The sequence below is a fragment of the Armigeres subalbatus genome, chromosome 2 (assembly GCF_024139115.2).
Source record: "Armigeres subalbatus isolate Guangzhou_Male chromosome 2, GZ_Asu_2, whole genome shotgun sequence".
Taxonomy (NCBI): Eukaryota; Metazoa; Arthropoda; class Insecta; order Diptera; family Culicidae; genus Armigeres; species Armigeres subalbatus.
The window spans coordinates 104,034,481-104,055,590 of record NC_085140.1 but is presented as its reverse complement, the minus strand read 5'-3'; the positions used below and the strand labels follow the sequence as shown (position 1 = coordinate 104,055,590).

Sequence of the window (21,110 nt, the reverse complement as noted above, 5' to 3'; positions counted from 1 at the left end):
AGACTGCGTGGTTGGCGACGTGTAGCCATGGACCGAGCCGAATGGAGAAGACTCTTATATACCGCACAGGCCACTTCGGCCTTAGTCTGAATAAATAATAATAATGATAGGAAATCGAATTCGTCTTCCAATGTTATTCAACTAGCAAAAAAATAAAGCTTATTTAACAAATTTATTTCATTTTCAATAAAATTGAACTTCAGAATCTGATAATCTATCAGAATCTGATAATCTGCTAATAGGAAATTTTATTTATGACCGTTCAGATGCGAAAATGCGAAAAGTCTTAAGGATTTTCTGTGCTCTAAATCAAGAGGACCGCGATCGACAAGTTTTCCCAAGCTGAAAAATCCCGATAAAAACAACATATCCCACAAAAAGACGACATATCTTGTACGGGTTTTGTCGTGTTTTTTTGCGGGATGTGGAGTCTGTTCCACGATTTTTTGGCTTTGAAAATCTTGTGCCGTTCTTCATGTTCTAAATTTTGTCCACTAATAGCTATACCAGCTAGCCGAAGAAAGTGACTGACGCTATCGGCTTTAACTTCGTCCTGTTCACTGACGCAATACCCGAATCCGTAGCCACCCGGCCAGTGGCCACCACTATAGGACGACCGCCAATGATCGTGATTGATTTCCACCCCAACGAGCCCAACATGCGCATCGGCTTTGCCTTAATCCATACATTCTGTACTTTGCACTTAACATAGCACTGACCAAGCTGCCACGGGTTCGGGAAAGATGCTACCGACAATGGGCTGTGGAGTATTCGCATGTTTGTGATGGTCAGCAAAAAGTGAAGTTGCTCGGATTAAAGCGAGCAGCACATTCTAAACATCCCAGTATTTTTATTCTACAAGAAATTTACAAATTCATCCAAAAAATCAAAAAGATCATCTTGGAACTGGAATCAAAACCGAATAATTGTCTTGGAACGCTTTTTCAGCATGAAATCAAACGTAAACAATGAAACGTCAAAAAGTAATTTGAAATATACGATCATTCGATTTCAATACCTTTATTCGATAAAAATACTTTTAAATACTAAAATACACGGAGAAATACATTAATTTTCAAAAATACATTATTGCATACATTGCGTTTAAATACACGAAAAATACATCAATACGTGATCAAATACGTTGGCATGAATCGAAAATACACAAGTGAATCGCCCCTCGTCTCGGGCTTAAAATCTCAAACATAAAAATACATTCACACTAGCTGGCTGACAAATGCAACGCATTTTAGACCTCATACGCACTTAACTTTGAGTTGAGCGCTGATTAAAAAAAATCCCGATGCCGTGAATATAAACATCGGAACGCAATGACCGATCTAATTTACGGCAAAAATAGATGGAACTCTTCTATGACTTTATTTAATCTATTCAACCGTTGAGCTAGAACTAAAACTTTTTTTTAAATTCCTTCTGAATTCATTTGATTGTTTCGGTATTAATTCATTTGATTGTTTCGGTATGTGACTTTCTCCTAAATATCCGACAAAAAGGTCTTTGAATTTTCCGTGAATTTTTATAAGAATTTACTGTGAAAATTTCAAAGAATTGTTCATGTAAAATAAGGAGAATTTCCGATAAAAATTATGAATATTTTTTTGTCTTTATTCAAGAGAATTGAAATTGGAAATCCAGTATAAAATATATTTAATTATTTTCAGTACAAAAGTTATAAAGGAAATCCTCCAAAATTTAAACGGAAAATTCATCTTGATTTCCACAACTCCCACAATAAATCCCTTTTAATTTCCACAAGAAAATTGTCTTAATTAATTTTCATAGAAAATTCTTACGAATGTCGATAAGAAATTGAAATTGTGCTGGTGTTAAATGGATATTTCTCATAATTTTCAAGGTAAATTTCTGCAGGAAAATCTCCCTAAAAGAAATTCAGAGGAAACTTGCTACACACTTTCGTTAAATTCTTTCTTGAATTCCTTTGATTATTCCTCTAGAAATATCTTTGGACATTCTTCCAGTGTTTTCTCTGCGAATTCCTCTATGAATTTCTTCAAAAAATCCTCCTGCTATTCTTTCTGATGGATTTTCGTGCCTGTTGTTCAACATTGCGCTAGAAGGTGTCATGCGGAGAGCCGGGTGTAACGGCCGGGGTACGATTTTCAACAGATCCAGTCAATTTATTTGCTTCGCGGATGATATGGACATTGTCGGCCGAACATTTGCAAAGGTGGCAGAACTGTACACCCGTCATGTACGGACCGGCTAATAAGACCGGTTGTCCTCTACGGACATGAAACATGGACAATGCTCGAAGAGGACTTGCAAGCACTCGGAGTATTCGAGAGACGGGTGCTTAGGACCATCTTTGGCGGTGTGCAAGAAGACGGTGTGTGGTGGAGAAGAATGATCCATGAGCTCGCCCAACTATATGGCGAACCCAGTATCCAGAAGGTAGCTAAAGCCGGAAGGATACGATGGGCAGGACATGTTGCAAGAATGCCGGACAGCAACCCTGCAAAGATGGTGTTCGCTTCCGATCCGGCAGGTACGAGACGGCGTGGAGCGCAGCGAGCGAGATGGGTAGACCAGGTGCAAAACGACTTGGAGAGCGTGGGGCGTATCCGAGGATGGAGAGATGCGGCCTCGAACCGTGTATAGTGGCGTCAAATTGTTGATTCAGTGTTATCTGTTTAGATGTAAACTAAATAAATGAATGAATCCTTTCTGTAATCCCTCCAGGAAATTGTCCGGAATTTCAGGGATTTTTTCCGAAAAATTCATTTGGGAGATCCTCCAGAATTCCTTCGGTAGTTCCTTCACGAATTCCTCCAGTAATTCTTACAGGAATTTTTTCGAAAGTTTTCCCCGGGATTGCGGCGGAAGCTCCACCAGGGATGCCTCCGTATGTTCCTCCTCGGAAGATCCTTTAAGAAAGTTGCCGAATGACTCGTCAAGAATGGCTCCGGAAGTATACTATGAAATTTATCTGGATTTCCAGGATTTCTTTCGGAAATTTCTGCAGCAAAACTTCAAAAAGCTCCTCCAAGAATTCATCCAGAACTACCTCCAAGAATTTCTCCAGAAGTTTTTTCAGAAATTCCACCGGAAATTGCTTCAGTCATTGCTCAGGAATATCCTTCAGAAATTCATCAGGAAAATCCTTCAGGTATTCCTCCAGAAAAAAAAAACCTGCAGAATTCATCCTGAAGTTTCTACAGAAATTACTTCTTAAGTTCCTCCAAGAGTTCAGTGCGAGATTTCTCTTGTTTCGGACAGCAGAACGATGGCGCGATCGGCCGAAATATTGTGTTCTGCTTTGCGCGGCCGGTAATAAAAATCAGTTCAGTGCGAGATTTCTCTTGTTTCGGACAGCAGAACGATGGCGCGATCGACCGAAATATTGTGTTCTGCTTTGCGCGGCCGGTAATAAAAATCAGTTCAGTGCGTGATTTCTCTTGTTTCGGACAGCAGAACGATCGCGCGATCGGCCGAAATATTGTGTTCTGCATTGCGCGCCCGGTAGGCCGGTAGTTAGTTTGTACTACTTTTCGCGCCCGATTCATGGCTAGGTAAAATCACTGTGTATAAAGAATGGCACGGTCGTATCGCTTATCAGAGTGAATCCAGATCCAACGATGCCTACCAATTAACTGATAATCCTTTCTGTGGTTTTTGTGGAGACGCAGAGGTAAACACGGTCTTCAAATAGCAAAAACCACCTACTAATATTCCTTCCTTCTTCCTAACTGACTACAAGGACGTGGCCGGCGCCGTTATTGATCATTTGAATTTTAGAGTCACTGAAACTTGCACACTGAGAATGCTTGAACAATCCCAGTCAATCATTCAGTTGATTCTTTGTGCAATTTCACTGATTCTGGTCAATCACGGAGTAGCAACCATAGATATGTGTAGTCAGTCAAAGCTAAGCTAAGCTAAGCTAAATTACTTCTTAAGTTCCTCCAAGAATTCCTCCGGAAATTCCTTCTGAACTTTTTCCGGAAGTTTCTTCAGTAAATCCTTTGGATGTTCCAACAGGAATTCCTCGGGAAATTTCTTTATGAGACTTCCAGAAGTAATTTGAAGCTCCTTCCAGAAAAAAAATAGTATAAGTTATAAGAAGCTCCATCAGGAATTTATCCGGAAGTTGATCTAGAAATTTTACCGGAAGTTCCTTCAGAAAATTCTCTGGATGTTTCTTCAAGTATTTCGCAGTAAATTTTGAATCCCAATAGGGTTTTCTTTAAAAAGAAATTTGGAAGAATTCCACGTGAAAATTCAGTTTAAAAATCCGACTCAGTACAAAATCCAGGGGAAACTCGTTATAAAAAATTAAAGATTTTTAAAGAATATTCTCTTGAATTCTAACAATTTGTATGTGAAAAAATTAACAAGGAGATTATTGAATTTACAAACCTATTGGATTTTGAAATTTCTCGTGATAATCATAATTTTAATATTGAAGACAATTGAAGACATTTTTAAACGACTGTGAAGACATATGAAAATATCATCTGGCATCCCTGGAACAACACTCATTGTTAGGTTACCAAGCGTTTTGCCTCGCTCAGTTGTCTCCCATTGTTGGGCGATGAAGATCTTTAAACTTTGAATCAACGAACGCCAAATTTCAACGATCTACGAAGCACCATCGATTAGGTCGCAGTAGAGCATCAAGTTGGCATTTTTTTTTATTCAAATAGTTTATTTTAGGCTCAGGCGCCGTATTCAGCTTTACAGAGCCGACAATCTAATTTTACAGTTTTCTGCGAGCACTTTTTTTGGTATTATTAAATACATTTACGGGAGACGATGATAGATTCGATGCTTCATTAATTGGTGGAAAGTCGGTGTTATCACCGTCATGCTGCTCAGTGTACCTACCTATACCTTTGCGAGTGTCGATCGAATGAGCACTCCTAATGGTTAAATCATACACATATTTCATTAGCTACTAATACCTAGAAATGGAATGATAAGAGAAAATGGAATTGATAAGACGGCCATTGTTATCTAAAATCATAAAGTTAATATTAAAACGTTGTTTTTCGAGAATTAAACCTTACCTAAAAAACTTAATTTAGTGCTAGGGGTACTACAGAAGAAGAGGCGATACGAATAGTGTTTCGAATTAAGGATTCAGCGTAAATTAAAATGAATGGTAAATCATATCAGCTTGATTAAAGTGCATTATATTTACAGTAGAAGAATAGAGCGAAAATTTAGTTGCGACTGATTCAACTGGTCTGTTTCTGCATCGATACTACGGGTGCAAGCTTAGGGGTCCTAGTAAGTAATAAACTAGTTTTGAAGTGACCTGAAGAGATAAAACTAAAAATATACATTTGCGTAGGGATAGTCAAGATAAGCTGAGATAACGTCGAAGGCTTTAGAATCGGTACTATCGGAAACGAGGCATACCAAATCTTGTAAGTAGTTGTAACAAATACCTTGAATTACGGGTAATAAAACAAAATTTTCTAGTTTTGAGCTGCCACAAATCCGTGCTGCTTCAGAAAGTTGGTACAAATCCGAACAGTCGGTTTGAGTGAACAACCCGTCGGGTGATGATGCTGCTGTTTTGTTATTATCAACGTTTGCAGTTCGCGATTCCAGACACTTTTTACCAGGATGGGCTGGTAAAAGGCATTGACGACAGGATTTTGGTTGATTTAAATAAGTTACCATAGTGGTTTCGTTCCCGATAGTTACGTACGAGGGGATATTGCGAAGCAGATTCATCCTCAACACTCGCACACCATTTGAAATTCCGGGAAAATAGTGCCGCCATGCCTCGTTTCTGATAGAGATTATCTCACCATATTTCAGCATGAAATCACTTATTGCACTGTTACTCATAGACGGGGGGAGATCATGCAACCGCACGGTCACTGCCTCACAATCCGCATAAACCGGTATGCGGAATTCCTTGTCTGCACACACCATTTTACATTTCCAATTATTTTCTAATTGATACCGTGTGACAATTTCTTGATTTTTCATCTCAATAAGCACACAATTGCGGCTATTGTGCAATTGTATGCTCGAAACATTATCATATTGGAGCTTCAACTGGCTTTCCAGGAATAGCTTCACTTTCCCAGCATCAGGGCGTACTGGGAGAACACTAAAGTCCACCACCAATGTATTCTTCCGCACGCTACACATTTTCCACGGGATATATTTAAAGCGAGATCGAGTTAAATGATAGAAACGCGTCCGACTTTGATGATGTCAGGCTGTCAACTCTGCATCAAGTTGGCATGAATTTAGTTGATTTTTACTCATGATCTGATTTTTTTCAATGCCTAGGCTGAACATTCTATTTAACCTCAAATAGAGATAAAATAAGGGTTGCTGATTGACATTAGCTTTCCGATTACTATTTAATGTGGTTAAACAGCCGTGAATATTACTTTATTTTTAATTTTATTCCCGTTTATTGTATACTTTCCTTGCGTTAAAGAAATGGTGATGCGGGCGCCCAATCCGGAATTTAAATGCACAATCGCTTACTTTGATGAGCGATTGATTGTTTATTCTTGCGAAGGATGAACGAACACATTAAGGAAAATGCTAATACTGTTGTGTAGGAGTTGCATAGGTCACAATTGAGATTTGTGAATAATTTTACCAACACTGACTAATGTCGAATTCGTTTTTAAACCTGGGTCAGTGCCAACCCGAACCCTGAATAAAAAAACATTTTCAGTTCCATCTGTCATTGGATATGTTGGTGTGCGTAGCATCGTGTTTGTTTTGATTCGAAACATATGATCCAGGACATCCAGTGCACTGGTAGTGCGTTGGCCTAATCAGATTATGATAAATAAATAAATATGTTTAGTGCGTGAACTGATTTTTGCGGATAGTGAAATTTGCTTTTGGGTGTATATAAATAAGGGAACTGCTCCTGGAATTCATCTCATGGCTCCGATATTCATCCCATCAAAAACAAAGCAATGTAAAGGAATTTGGATTGTTTGTTATTTTTGTGATTTTTTTCAGCAGTGAGCACGCATGTTGACAAAAAAAGGCGACGAAATTGGTGCTGTATTTCTTTGTTTCCCGATGAGATGAATATATGTTCAGTGAGATGGAGATCGGAGCAGTTCCCCTATTCAATTATATTCAATAATCCCGTATAGAATTCATGTCAAAGAGATTTTCCATTCTACAAAAATTCATCTATTTCTGCTAAAGTTTTCGGAGAACACTCAGAAGCATGTAATAAAAATTCTCCAGGATTCGCTAATTATTTTTTCCTCGCTACCTCTCCTGATGAAGGTAGCCTCAAAGCTCAGGAAAATTTTCCACCAGATTTTGGGCCCCGTGCATTTTCAATTTTCAAGAATCTCCCGGAGGAATTGCTCAAGGTACTTCCGGGGGAATTTATGTACGAACCATGCTGAGCAATTCCTGAAGGAAATTTCGAGTTAGTTCCTGTATTCCAGAAGGATTTCCTGAAGGAATTATGTTGTAGGAATTTTCAAATTAATTCCTGGAGCAACTTCTAGAAAAAACTCCTGGAACAGTCTTCAAAGATCTTCCTAGAAGAATTTCTAAAGGAATTCATCTCGAAAGGATCCCTTGGAAAAAAAATTGGAGGAATGCCTGAAAGATATCGCCAACAATTCAAGAAATAATTACTGAAAGAATTTCTGAAGTAATTTCTGGCAGAATTCCCGACGAACATTCTGAAACGCATGAAAGAGTTTTTGGAAGAATTTCAAAAGAAAGAATTTCTGAAGTAATTTCTGCATAAGAAATAATTCTATTCGGTATTCCTCAAATATATTTTTCTGACTATTCTTAGCGGATTTTGTGAACGGCTTTCAAGAGGAATTTCCAAACTACACAATTCCATCCACCGACCTAATTTAGGACAGAATCTGTGAGGAAAACCTGAATGAACTTATGAATACATAACTTCCCTAACAATTATTTTAAAAAAATGAATCTAGACAACAGTACCGGATTAATTTCATTTAAAACTACAATAACAAATATCACAAAATTCCCGAAAAAGAAGATTTTCAACGCGCATTTGATTTTAATAAACAGACAGTTTCGTTTCTTCCTTCTGCTTGTTCATTCCACCCAGTCCCACCCACCCACGTGGTTTTGACAGTTGAAATACAGTTGTATTGGTGAACCCGGTGCGAAACCGTAAAACAACACAGTGCGAACCCGACTGCTTTGGGGTTGGAACTAGTGCGAACCTAGTTCCAACCTGAGCGAATAAAAAAACACTTTGACAGCACTTAGGTTGGAACTGGTTCCAACCTAGGTTGGAACTTTTTAAAAACGAATTCGACATAAGTTCCCGGGGTTCGATTGCATTCTTTAAAACATTCATCAGCATTTAGATAGGTATATGGATTTTCGGCATCAAATCCCACACAGCGCGTTAATACACAGTCACTCACTGTTTAATTAATTCATATCAATCTAATCGTACCTTATGTATTCGAATTCGACGGCTCTAGCTTAACGGCTACCTCGCGAGGGTGTAGGGCACTAATGTGCCGCACCAGACCACACTTCAGCTCGAACTGCTTTCCGCATATGTCGCAACCGAATGGCCTCAAGCTAGGATTCGCCTTCTTCTCGTGTCGTTTTAGATGTTTCTGCTGATCGTCCTCCGATATGAACGTAAATTGACAGCCTTCGACGGTACAGGAAAACGATTGGACTTCATCGTGCAGTAGGATGTGTCTCGACAAAATTCGAGAGCTGGGGAATGATGCTTTGCAGTAGGTGCAGTAAAATGTTTTCGCTTTGCCGTGTACAGCGTTCCGATGGGCTCGGAGGGATTCGAATTTTGTAAATTCGACTCGACATGTTAAGCATTCGTGTTTTTTTGAACGCGTAACGATGGTTTTTGTTTTATTTGGTTTTGTGACTGCACCAGACTTTGAATTTTCTTCAGTACGTTGTTTTTTCATATCAGCTTTTGATTCTTGTTCACTTGGAGTGGCGCTTTTGATGAATTCTTTATGCCGACGGCGTACATGTCTTTGCAAGGTATTAGTCAAGGAAGCCGAGTAGTCACAACCGTCGGCAGGACATTTGTAGGGCCGCTCACCGGTGTGAACCCGGGTGTGTATTTCTAAGTCACCGGAACGATCGAAGCCTTTCCCACAGACACTACACGTAAACCTTTTCACTACCATATGGACTTTCTTTATATGAGATTCGGCTACTTCCAGCTTCCGGAATCCTGTTCCGCACCGACTGCACGTATGAATTATTTGTTTTTTCTTATTGATTCTCTCGATCAGTACGATGGGACCAGTTATATCGATGGTTGGTACCACGGAGTCATCTTCCTCAACGACGCTATTGGTTGTTGGTTCAATTAGACCCAAGTCCTGGCCCTCGTGCCGCAGGCGGATGTGCATGCTCAAAACTCCATCGAGTTCGCATGAAAAGTCACAAGTCGAATCAGGACATGTGAAATAATGCACACCTATTTAACCGAAGTAAATTGTACCGGGATAAAAAAGTAGTTCTTTGGATAGTAAGGAAAATATTACCTGCAGTACCGGCTGACGGCAAGTCATCCGGTTCAATATCCAGCGGTTCATGTTTAATATTATCGACAGGATTCTCTGATTCGGAAAGGTCCTGTTCCTCATATTGAAGAGTTTCCTGCTTTATTTTCTTCACATCGGAAGAAACTTCATTCATTTTGCTACTGGACTAGTTCAACACTGCAATCACAACTTATTTATCATTAAGCGAATAATTATTTGTAACATAAACTAAAGTTTTGCATTTTGGATTTTTGTGCAAATTTGGAGGAGCAAATCGCGATTTGTAAACAAAAAAGAAGGAAAAAAAATCTGGCAGTCGACATCGACATAATCTAGTACTTCACAATTTCACATTTTTAACACAATGGGAAAATTTATTGTGTTGAAGGTGGTCAAGATTGTTTGGCCTAAGGTAAAGACTACCCAAGTAACCACTAAGCCGTTAAAACCGGCTTTATTTCGGTTTTATAGTCGCATAAAAAAGTTGGCTACAATGCTAGTAAGACCTAAATAATGCTTTAATGCTGCTCAAAAGCCATTTTTGGCGAATTATTTGGCTGATATACTGCATGCCCCTACCTATTTTTCCACGCCTATGCTAAAATGTCAAAATTTTTAGACGAGTAAGGAAGGAACAAAAAAAAAAATGAAACGAAAAATATTCATTTACGCATTTTAATTCATTATTCCTTTTTCTTCCCATTGGAGATTTGTTTCTTTTTGCTTATTACGTTAATTACTGGATTTGAACGCTTGCTGTGTTTGGAACAAGTATGTGGTTTCGGATGGTCGATGAGTGTTTGCCATCTAATCTACCTCAGAATTGAGCAGATATGTGTCTGGGAAGGGTTAATAAACAAAAGGATTCTATTTGCCTACAATTCAAGGGCTGGGTAGCATGAAAATGGAAACATGAAAAATCTGTAATAACATTGAAGTTTTTGTATTTATCGGGGTATTTATGAATCCATTCTTCAAGTAACGACTAATAAATATCGCTATAGACTAAATCTACAGCGTCTACAGCTTATGAATCAGTTATCTGGCATGCATACTCCATGCAATATGCTGCAGTTCTCTAAACAAATGGTGATTATTGTGATTCTCAAGATATTATTCTAAAATTAGCATACTAGCTCAACGGTTACGCGCCGGGTTCCACGCGCCGGGTTGTGCGCCATGCAAAAAGTAAATGAGCTTTCGGCGAGCTTTTCCACATTCGCTTCTAAGGTATGCAGCATATTGTTGTCCCTTTACAAAAAGATATTCTTTAGTGAAATTTATCGATTTTTAGTAGTTTTTTGCTTTTCTCTCGCCTGCGTTGCGTTTGGTATATTGTTTGAGTGGATCTTATTAGAGAAATTGTGTTTAATTTGTGATGTAATATTCTTCACTTAAAGTGAGTGAGTACCACAATATGATAAAGTACCTTAGCGGCGCACAACTAAGCGAGGTAGAGGTGAATGAGCAAAATGCTATAATATTGCGATTTGCAAATAAAATTAGCATTGCAGACTATAGATAGTAGAATCTATAGATGAGCGAAAGCATAGCTGAGTCGATTTTTTTGCCCGTGCACACGCGCATATGACGTCACAGCCCTTAACGTTTCCATTGAAATCGTGACGTCATGCTCGTTTGGAGACACGTTTGACAGTTCGTTTGGAGACAAAGGATTTATCTTCGCTCATCTATATATTCCACTATCTATATTGCAGACAACCTGCAAGCAACTTGCACAGGAACGAGCTGTCAAAATTCATGCTGATTCGTCTGTTTTAGGCGTGTTATTCATTGGATTCACGTTAGTTTTAGTTTGATGTGTACATCGGAGCAGTGGTGCTAACATGTTTTACTTACTTTTCAGGGGAAGTATGTCAAACATTTTCACTTTATTTATTAGTTTTATCATAGTTTCCTGTAAAAAAATAACTTTCTATCACAATATTTTAAATGTGGAGTAATAGCTCATTATATATTGCTTAAATAGAATGACAAAACATTACGACTTCGATTATAACATAATCTTCTTGAAAAATAAATTAATCAGCAACACTGTATGTAAGATCTTTTGCATGTTTGCTGCAACTTCGTGCATTTGGCGAACTCAACGCAAACTGCAATATCTTGAGAATCACAATATATGGTTAACATAAGGCTTATTAAAATGCTTAATGGTTACCTGCCCATTTCCCGTATTTCCTCTTTTTTTGTTTTCCCGGAAATGATGACGCTATGTCGACTATACGGCTCACATCTCTAATTAAATTGAACAACAGTCGCTCGCATGTCGATTAATCAAATTTACGCATCAGCTGCGGTGGGTGGCAGTTCAAAGATACAATGCAGCGCGTCGAATTGTGTTCTTTTTAATTCGCAAGAAAAATTTTACATCTTACTAAAGAAAGTTTACATTCCTTAATATAATCTGAGACGGCATTTAGCAGTCGACGTGTAATTAGTTCAAAACTGTGGAACTGTGGTGCTATCAAAAAAGAATAATATTTTCATTGTTTGCGTGGGTGACAGACGCCGTCGCCAAGGACATTCTCTCGGTGCATCCACCCGCACACAGTGGAGCAACGAACGAACGCAGTAGCGCTAGAAAATGTTGGAGTGGTCGTTCAACCTGTTTCTGTCGGTGTTTCTCATTCTTGGGGGTGTTTGGTTGGCTGGGCGATTCTTTTTGAAGGAAGATGTAGTGTACATTCCGGACGGCAAGCGCCGTCACGCCTGGAAGTCGGTACGGTTCCAGAATCGCGCTTGCTTCTGTTCGATTTGTGAAATTCTGATGTCCTCGAATGGGGTCTTCTGTGAGAACTGTGGCGTGTGTTCGGACAATGGGTGCATCCGGAAGGCGGATATAGAATTTCGATGCAAGGAGCTGCGCATCCGGAGTCGAGCCGACGACGGAAAGGAAAGCCGCCATCTATGGGTGAAGGGGAACTTGCCACTAGCTTCCGAATGCTGTGTATGTGCGGGAGATATCGATCAGATCAGTGAACCGGGCTTGTACGGTCAGCGGTGCGCCTGGTGTCAACGGTCGGCCCATGATAAGTGTTTCAGTGAAGTTTCCAAATCGTTGTGCGACTTTGGCGAGTTCAAGAGTATGATATTTCCTCCAAAGTGCATTCTAGCTGCACGCTCCAAGGGGGCTCCGAAAGTTCATTTGACCGGAATCATTCCTCCGGAATGGAAGGATCAGTGGAAACCGCTGATCGTGGTTGGTATGTATGGCGTATTAACGTAATGTGATACAAAAAAATACGAACTTCACATTTTTTATTGTTATTTTGATAATTTCCAATCTATCTAAAATTCGTTACAGCTGTGACACTAACAAAGCCCATTCGTTTCAGCCAATTCAAAATCCGGCAGCAGCGGATCCTTAGAAGTAGTAGCTTCAATGCGTGGAATCCTGCATCCGCTACAGGTTTTCGAGCTGGAATCTCATGGACCACAGGAAGCGCTTCAGTGGGCGATCTACGCGGCACCGGCCACGTGCAGAATTTTGGTAGCCGGTGGTGACGGTACCGTTGGTTGGGTTCTGAATACGTTGCTTCAAATGAAAGTTGAACCCCTGCCCGAAGTGGCAATTCTTCCACTAGGAACGGGTAACGATCTTTCTAGGGTACTCGGCTGGGGTGCAGAAGGACCGGATACATTCGATGCGATCGAATACCTCCGAAAAATCGAGACGGCCGAGCCGGTCCAGCTGGACCGATGGCTAATGGAGATTTCCGTGCAGCACCAGAGTCGGTTTCACGTGCCCCGTTTCCCGTTCAGGAGAAGCGTTTTTGTGTATAATTATTTCAGCATTGGTGTTGACGCACTCGTGACGTTGAATTTCCACAAAGCGAGAGATAGTTCGTATTATTTGTTTAGTAGCCGATTTATAAACAAGGTGAGGCAACTGCAAACAAATCTTGTCTATTAATTTGATAGTGTTGTGTATGTGTGTGTGCTAATGATACTTGATTTATTCGCTTTGATATTTTAGGCTTTATATTTGTGCTACGGGACTCACCAGGTAGTCCAACAGGACTGTGTTGATTTAGAAAAGAAAGTGGAACTATATCTGGATGATGTCAAGATCGACTTACCCGAGCTACAGTCTATAGTTGTACTTAATATTGATTCTTGGGGAGCCGGAGTTAAACTGTGGGGTAAGTGTTTGACCTATCAGTCTTGATTTTCTTATGGATGTTTTCACTTTGCTCATTAATTATCAAGAATTCTTATATCACTGCCTTGTTTCGTCAAATATTCTAAAACTAGACTAATAGTCTGATCCAATTAACAACAAATTCGTAGTCAGAAACTTCAATACGTATTATATGGATTTAACAATTGATGCAGAGTAGTTTTCATCATGGTAAAACCAAATAGACATGGCACTAATCTAGTCTATATTTAATATTCTAGAATCATATTGGGAAATATTGAAATGGTTTTAAGGATTTATGAAGTAGTTTTTATCAGAATGAATAATTGGTGTTTTCCGAAACACCAGATAACTTCGAACATCGAATTATTCGCATTGCCAAGATTCGCTTATCGTTTTTCTTTTATATTTTTTATAATATAATTTTTTTCAACGACACCTTCCGTTCTTCACACTCTTCAACAGAGATGAGCAAAGACTCGCCGACCCACGGTGGTGGGAGTGATATGCGCGAGGTGCACAGCATTTCCGACGGCATCCTGGAGGTGTTCGGTGTCGTGTCATCCTTCCACATTGCCCAACTGCAGGTCGGTTTGAGTAGGCCCGTGCGGCTAGGGCAGGCCCGCCGTGTGAAATTCAAACTGCACGGAACGCTGCCGGTGCAGGCCGATGGGGAACCGTGGATGCAGACACCCTGTGATATCAGCATTGGACACTGCGGCCAGGCAACGATGCTGCGCAATGTCACCCAGTGAACGAGTGGGGGAGAGGAATTGACGCAAGGTAAGTAGCGCGTCGCACTCTATATCCATAGAAACCAAACCACGATATTCAAGCTAATGAAACGCGAATCTTTAGTCAGTCTCACCGATAAATACAATTATATTATAGGAACAGACTTAATAATTATTATGCCCCACTAGATGAATTGAAATATCTCGCAGAGAATAAAATTCTATACTATTGAGATGTTGAATTGATTAGTCGTATATAGTTATAATAAATAAAAATCACCAATTGGAGTCATTTTCATATGTTTACCTAATTGAAGTGATATTTTGTGTAATTTATAATGCAAAGTAGATAAGGTGTCTTTAAACCATTCATAACAAATGTCAACACGTTTATATGAAAACCAAAAACTTAATGCTTTTACTAATTAGCATTATATTTGTGTATATGTACTATTATTAGTCATTAAGAACTAAACGGGAACTGTAGATAAGTCTACGAACAAATTTTCAAACATAAAATCATGACGAATGTTAGATATTTTTGATGTATAAATTATGTACTTTGTATTAGATCTGAGCATTATGAGCGTGCATTTTTTCTTATTGATCTGCATAAGGAAATTATTTTTTGCATTTTAAATCTAAGTCTTACAATTTGTGTCAAAAAGTCCTGACACGTTTAAATTGCGAACGTATACCAAACAATACAAACTACCTACAATATCGATCAAAAAGGTCTACTGCTCTTTATATCACATCCTAGTTACACATCGATCCTTTTGTTTGCTCATCGGAGCAGCAACAAATCGAAAGCATGGGCTGTTTATGGCTCGCCTTATATGGGCACACATAATCTCAAAATAAATCCCGATTGGCATCTAAAGTCTGGAGATGATTTCCAATAAATATTTCTATGGTAAGTGTTTGTAAAAATGTCTTAGATGCCTTTCGCCGTACTGATTAAAACCCAGAAGAATCCACATTAATTATTTTTGCATTCATTACTGAGGAAATGCTAATCGAATATTAAGTTGTAAGGCAGACCAAGTTCCAGAATAATGAAGAACTTATGAGAGCATGAGCGGGCCACTTTTTAAGATACTCTAAATTGTAATTTTTGGCAAGAGCTACAAAAATGTTGTATTGGAATTATTGCATATTCTTAACTTTTATAAAAGCTCATGAATATTAGTGCTTGGCACTATTTCCTTTTAAGCTCGAAAACATCCACAACCAACAGTAACTGACTAACTGAGGGCAGAAGAGATTATCCGGCAATCCCATGGTCGGCTAGCTATTGGGTTTTCCTCATCACAAAAAGTCACAACCGCTTCACAGATAGTCGTCGTGGGTGGTTCTGGATCATACGGTACCTACGTCTTTTCTTTATGGCATAATTGGTAGGCCAGCAGATTCGTCCGATACCAAAAAAGTAATGAATTATTGGCAGAGGCTGATTCTCTACCCGCCGCTTCCACACCCAGGCGCTATCGTATAAGCGCAAATAGCCAGCATGAGTTAACCACCAGAAATATGGCGATAGATATCTAACGCGGGTTTTCTCAAAATTAGGAACTTTTCATGAAAAGTTATTTGGTACCCGGCGATTAAGGTGCTTAATTTTGAGAAATCGAACCTAATAATAATAATGTTGCGTCCCAGTTTATGCAAAATGGAGGGTTGAAGGAGCGAAGGAGCGCTCAACATTGCTCTGGTCCCCACAAGTTTCTATCTCACGCTTCCACGGGTCGTCCGATGACAAAAGACCGCCAGCTATGGGTTGTGTACTGTAGTGTAGCCTGGGTAATGTTTTCCTTCTGACATCAGCTAGAGTGAGAAGGTACGTCTCGAGCGTCTGTTCACCAGGAGATGCGGTACAGCCCCCTGGTACCTAGCGGATAATTAACGAAATGCTGTATCGCGTCAGCTATACCTAAGGAGGCAGCTCCACCAGCGCGATATAGGTAACGCGACCACGGTAAGGTAGCTTATTGAAGCCTCTCAAATACTACGAAAAATGGAGATAGAAGAAAAAGAGAACGTTATTTTTGGCAACCGACCCGGCAACGAAATAAGAACTATGATTGGAAACTCGGTACCTGGAACGTCAGGCCCCTTAATGAACCTGGACGAGTGAGCCTTCTGGCTCGTGAACTGCAGAAGGTTGGAGTGAACGTGGCTGCTATTAAAGAAGTCCGATGGCCAAGATCCGGAGAACGTGAATTCCGAGCCGTGGACCCCACGACTAACACTGCATTCAAGTATGTTATCGATGTGCGAAGATTCAGAGGTCCGAACATTGACTCTAATCACTACCTCGTTGTCAGTAAAATTCTATCACGGTTGTCAACTGTATCGAACGAAAGATCACAGCGAACGATTCGTTACAATATCCAGCGATTGTCGAAGGAAGTTATCAGTTAATTAGTTAGCGGAAGTTAACAAGTTATCGATTTGCTCTCAAGCTTTGCTTGTGTCGCCTACGGCTGATTCGTATAACGTTGGACGGATCGAAATCAAGTGTAAGGGTTGCGATTGCGGATGAAATATCGACAACATTTATTACCTTCGATAGATTGAACCAGGGTGATGCACTCTCGAATCTACTGTTCAATATAGCGCTCGAGGGAGCGATTAGGAGAGCTGGTGTGCAAAGAAACGGTACCATTATCACAAGATCGCATATGCTCCTGGGATTTGCGGACGATATCGATATTATCGGGATTGATCGCCGTGCCGTGGAAGAGGCTTTTGTGTTTTTTAAGAGGGAGACAGCGAGGATTGGACTCACGATCAATACCAGCAAAACGAAGTACATGGTCGCTGGCAATCAACGTGGATTCATTAGTGGTGGTGGTAGTGAAATGACGCTGGATGGTGAAAAATTTGAAGTGGTAGAAGAATTTATGTGAACATTAGTGACGTGCGATAATGATATTACTCGCGTGGTTAATAGGCGTATTGTAGCTGTAAATAGGGCCTATTACGGACTTCGTAACCAGCTTAAGTCCTGTAGTCTGCAAACGAAGCCAAAGACTCTGATTCTTCCGGTGGTATTATACGGCCATGACACATGGACGTTAAAGGAGGCTGATCGCAGATCTTTCGGAGTGTTTGGGCGTAAGGTGATGCGGACAATACTCGGCGATTCCTGTTTACCGAGACACGGCAGACTACGGTGGGCTGGACACGATGTTCGTATGCCGGAAGAACGTCAAGCGAAGCTAATATTTAGTAGAGAACCCGGAAGATACCGCAGGCTTCGTGGAAGGCCGCGTACACGATGGCTTTTTGCAGTTGAAGAGGACCTGAGGGCGCTCAATGTTCAGGGCGACTGGAAGCGATTGGCACAGGATCGAGTCCAGTGGAGAAGGATAGTCCATTAGGCGTAGGTTCATCGAAGAGCTGTAGCCCATCAAGTATCAAGTAAGTAACTGTTGTGAACTTTGCAACCTGCGATAACTTGTATATTTCAAAAGTAAAACACAAATCATGTCAACAGATTGTTAAGTTTATATGTGTAAACATTGATAACTGATACTTATTTAACCAAAAACATCGTCGAAATCCGACTACTTTTCTATTGTGTATCCGGAATAAATTTATACCGCTTTTTATACCGCAGTTGGATTTTTCTCCAGATACAGGCAACTTTCCCAACTTCGGAAGTAGTGCCCTGGATTCCCCTAAAGATGCGCTAAACAACGCATCCATTAGTTTGACAGATAAAACTTCGGAAGAAAGTTCGGTTCGGAAGTCCGGACTTCCGAATTCTAAGTTGGTGCTACGCCGACAATAAATGCGTGGCAGGCGATCATTGTCCTATTCTGTTGCAGTTTGGGACAAATGCTTATTGCGAGTTGAGTTTGTCCCAACATTTACAAGAGCAAATAATGTTGTTGTCATTGGCAATGTTGTTACTTTATATTCCCTGCAATTTTTTTTAATTCATTTATTTATTTAAGGCTCACCCGCCATTTCCAGCTGTACAGAGCCGATTAACAAAGTTCACATTTTATTGTAACCACCCTTACCAATTATATTTTTTTCAACAAAACATTTTCCTTCGAAGAGTTATTGCCAACTATTTTTCCTGTCCCCTGTTTGAGAAACACTGTGGAGAACACATTTTTTTGGTTTCGATCTCATCTAACCTCTGTTTTGATTTTCGTCGCTTGTATGTAGCCTCAACATACTCTGTCGATGATCCCGATCCATTGTCTTCGTTGTCAGTCCATTCGTCGTCGTTTGGTTGTTTTTCGTCTTCAGCTCTAGGTACATTTGATGCAGATTGTGTTGGCTGCGATTCGTCGTTCAGTGGTGGAAAATCACCCTGAACAAATAATTCTTCGGATGGAAGTGGTGTGGAAGTTTTCTTATTATTGCTTGTTACGTTAGGCTGAAAACACTTTTGACCCGGATGAACCGGTAAACAGCATTGTCGACACGATTTAGGTTGATTAAAATAGGAGACCATCGTCGTTTCGTTGAAAAGATATTTTAGTTACTAGATAAAGATTGTCGCTGTCGTCGCTGTCCGGAACATCTTTTGCTGGCGAGGATAGGGGAGCTAAATGTCAAAGAAGGAAAATCCATACGATTTGACAGCTTGGTACCCAACATATTCCGGACAGCAGAACAAAGGGAACCGAAGCGACAATTTTTATCTAGTAACTAAAATATCTTTTTTTCGTTGTCAATTGTGATGTACGAAAGGATATGCCGGAGCAGATTCATGCGTAAAGAGGCCCGCACATAGGATACGTTTGCGTTGCGTTTGACACATTTCCGATGGAAAAACTGTCAAACGCAACGCAAACGTATCCTATGTGCGGGGCTCTTAACACACGCACACCATTGGATATACCCGGGAAGTGCTTCCAAATTTTGCTTCGAGAGGAGATTACCTCACCATACTTTAACATGAAGTCCCCAATCACAGTGTCACTCATTGAAGGGGGGAGATCATGCACTCGAACAGTTACCGCCTCGCATTCTCGCAATCCATGTAAACTGGGATGCGGAATACGCGAGGAGAAGTGGATGAACGCTGTCATCAGAGGAAAAGTAGAATCACTGAAATTTAACACAGCAAGGTATAGGCAATGGAATTGAAAATAATTTTAAAAATTACAAACAGAGATTTTTTTGAAAATGATTTATTAGGCGGGATTAGAAATTTAATAAAGATTAAAAGTAGTACCATCTCCGGAATCATTTCAAGAAAAAACTTCATTGTCATTAACAATCAAATTAATTTATGTATAAAGTAGATAATCAAAATTCTAACCTCATGCTATAAATTATTTGTAAATAAATTTCATTTTGAAATTTTGAAAGCTGCATCCCATACCTCGCTGTGAAATTATTTTCATGATTCTACTTTTTCTTTGGATGACAGAATTCATTCTTCTGCTAGCGTATTCTTTGTTCGAGGAAAGCATTGTGCTTTTCCAATTGTGTTCCAACTGATAACGCGCGACAATTTCGGGATTGTTAATTTCAATGAGCACACAGTTGCGTGTGTTGTGCAGCTGTATGCTCTTAATTTCCCGTATTGGAGATTTATTTCTTTCTCCAAGAAATGCTGCACTTTGCCAGCTTCCGGAAGAATTGGTAGAACACTAAAGTCGACCACTAATGAGTTTTTTCGAACACCTTGCATCTTTTACCGACTAACCGAACGAAAGAAAGAAGGCAAGAAATTGTTCAAAAATCAAAACTACCGGGCAGTAGAGAAGTCTTCTTCTTATTGGCATTACATCCCCCACTGGAACAAAGCCGCCTCGAAACTTAGTGTTCATTAAGCACTTCCACAGTTATTAACTGCCGTGTTTCTAGTCCAAGTTACCATTGTTTCATTCGTATATCATGAGGCTAACACAATGATGCTTTTATGCCCAAGGTAGTCGAGACAATTTCCAAACCGAAAATTGCCTAGACCGGCACCGGGAATCGAACCCAGCCACCCTCAGCATGGTTTCGCTTTGTAGCCGCACGACTTACCACATGGCTAAGGAGAGAGTGAGAGAAGTCCTCATCGTATTTTTTATCATCATCGTTCAGAAAACAAATCCGTTAGAGAAAGCGCAAGAGTCATTGTTCAAAAGGTTCATAAATTGTGGAATACCATAGATGTCCCTTTTGTGCAGGAGATTCGAAGCATCGAAAAGATCGAGAAAATCTTCGGCAAAAGCAAGTCAAGGGGGTTAAGCCAACAATCAAACGTTTCGGCTAAGCTAGATCAATTGTTTGACATTCCAACCCAAGATGCTGTAAAACGTATGGAGGGGGAGATAGCTGCAGGAGCATCGACGGAGAGGAAAAGGAAGTTGAAGAACAGTTTGGATTTATACTATGAGCATCTGAAGTCACGAACTCTTCGTCCAAAGAATTTGAAATGAGCACACGAGCAACTTTTTTTTCGAATATGAATGCCAATCGTAGGTTGTAGTGAACAACTTAAGGAAGAGAAAAGAACTACTGGTGAGTTTGAAGGAACTATTTAATTGTGGTAATATTACACGTAAATTATTTGAAGGCCCTCCACATCCCACCGAGATCCCCGATAGCGATGTTGAAGATACGTCTGATGCGGAAATAATTCCTATTGAGAATGTTTGCCATGGACGAAAAGACGTAATTTCGTAAGAGTTGGTCCTTGCATTAGACGCTGCAAAGGTAAGCAAC

The 21,110-nt window shown here is 40.0% G+C and overlaps 2 protein-coding genes and 1 long non-coding RNA gene across 3 annotated transcripts; 2 read left to right on the top strand and 1 right to left on the bottom strand.

Moving 5' to 3' along the window:
• The first annotated feature begins 4,891 nt into the window (after positions 1 to 4,891).
• Positions 4,892 to 6,176, top strand: LOC134214824 (uncharacterized). The gene is made up of 4 exons (XR_009979927.1): positions 4,892 to 5,126; positions 5,185 to 5,271; positions 5,336 to 5,411; positions 5,467 to 6,176. It is a non-coding gene; the product is annotated as an uncharacterized LOC134214824 (long non-coding RNA).
• Positions 6,177 to 8,392: 2,216 nt separating this feature from the next.
• Positions 8,393 to 9,796, bottom strand: LOC134214823 (zinc finger protein 93-like). Its single transcript, XM_062694120.1, has 2 exons — positions 9,522 to 9,796; positions 8,393 to 9,454 (listed from the first exon to the last, which is right to left on the bottom strand). Exons 1-2 carry the CDS (start codon positions 9,673 to 9,675, stop codon positions 8,445 to 8,447), a joined length of 1,164 nt encoding a protein of 387 aa, XP_062550104.1. The 5' UTR covers positions 9,676 to 9,796; the 3' UTR covers positions 8,393 to 8,444.
• Positions 9,797 to 11,817: 2,021 nt separating this feature from the next.
• On the top strand, positions 11,818 to 15,154 carry LOC134214822 (diacylglycerol kinase epsilon). Its single transcript, XM_062694119.1, has 4 exons — positions 11,818 to 12,748; positions 12,881 to 13,425; positions 13,522 to 13,687; positions 14,152 to 15,154. The coding sequence occupies exons 1-4, from the start codon at positions 12,130 to 12,132 to the stop codon at positions 14,439 to 14,441; spliced, it is 1,620 nt and encodes a 539-aa protein (XP_062550103.1). The 5' UTR covers positions 11,818 to 12,129; the 3' UTR covers positions 14,442 to 15,154.
• The last annotated feature ends 5,956 nt before the right edge of the window (positions 15,155 to 21,110 follow it).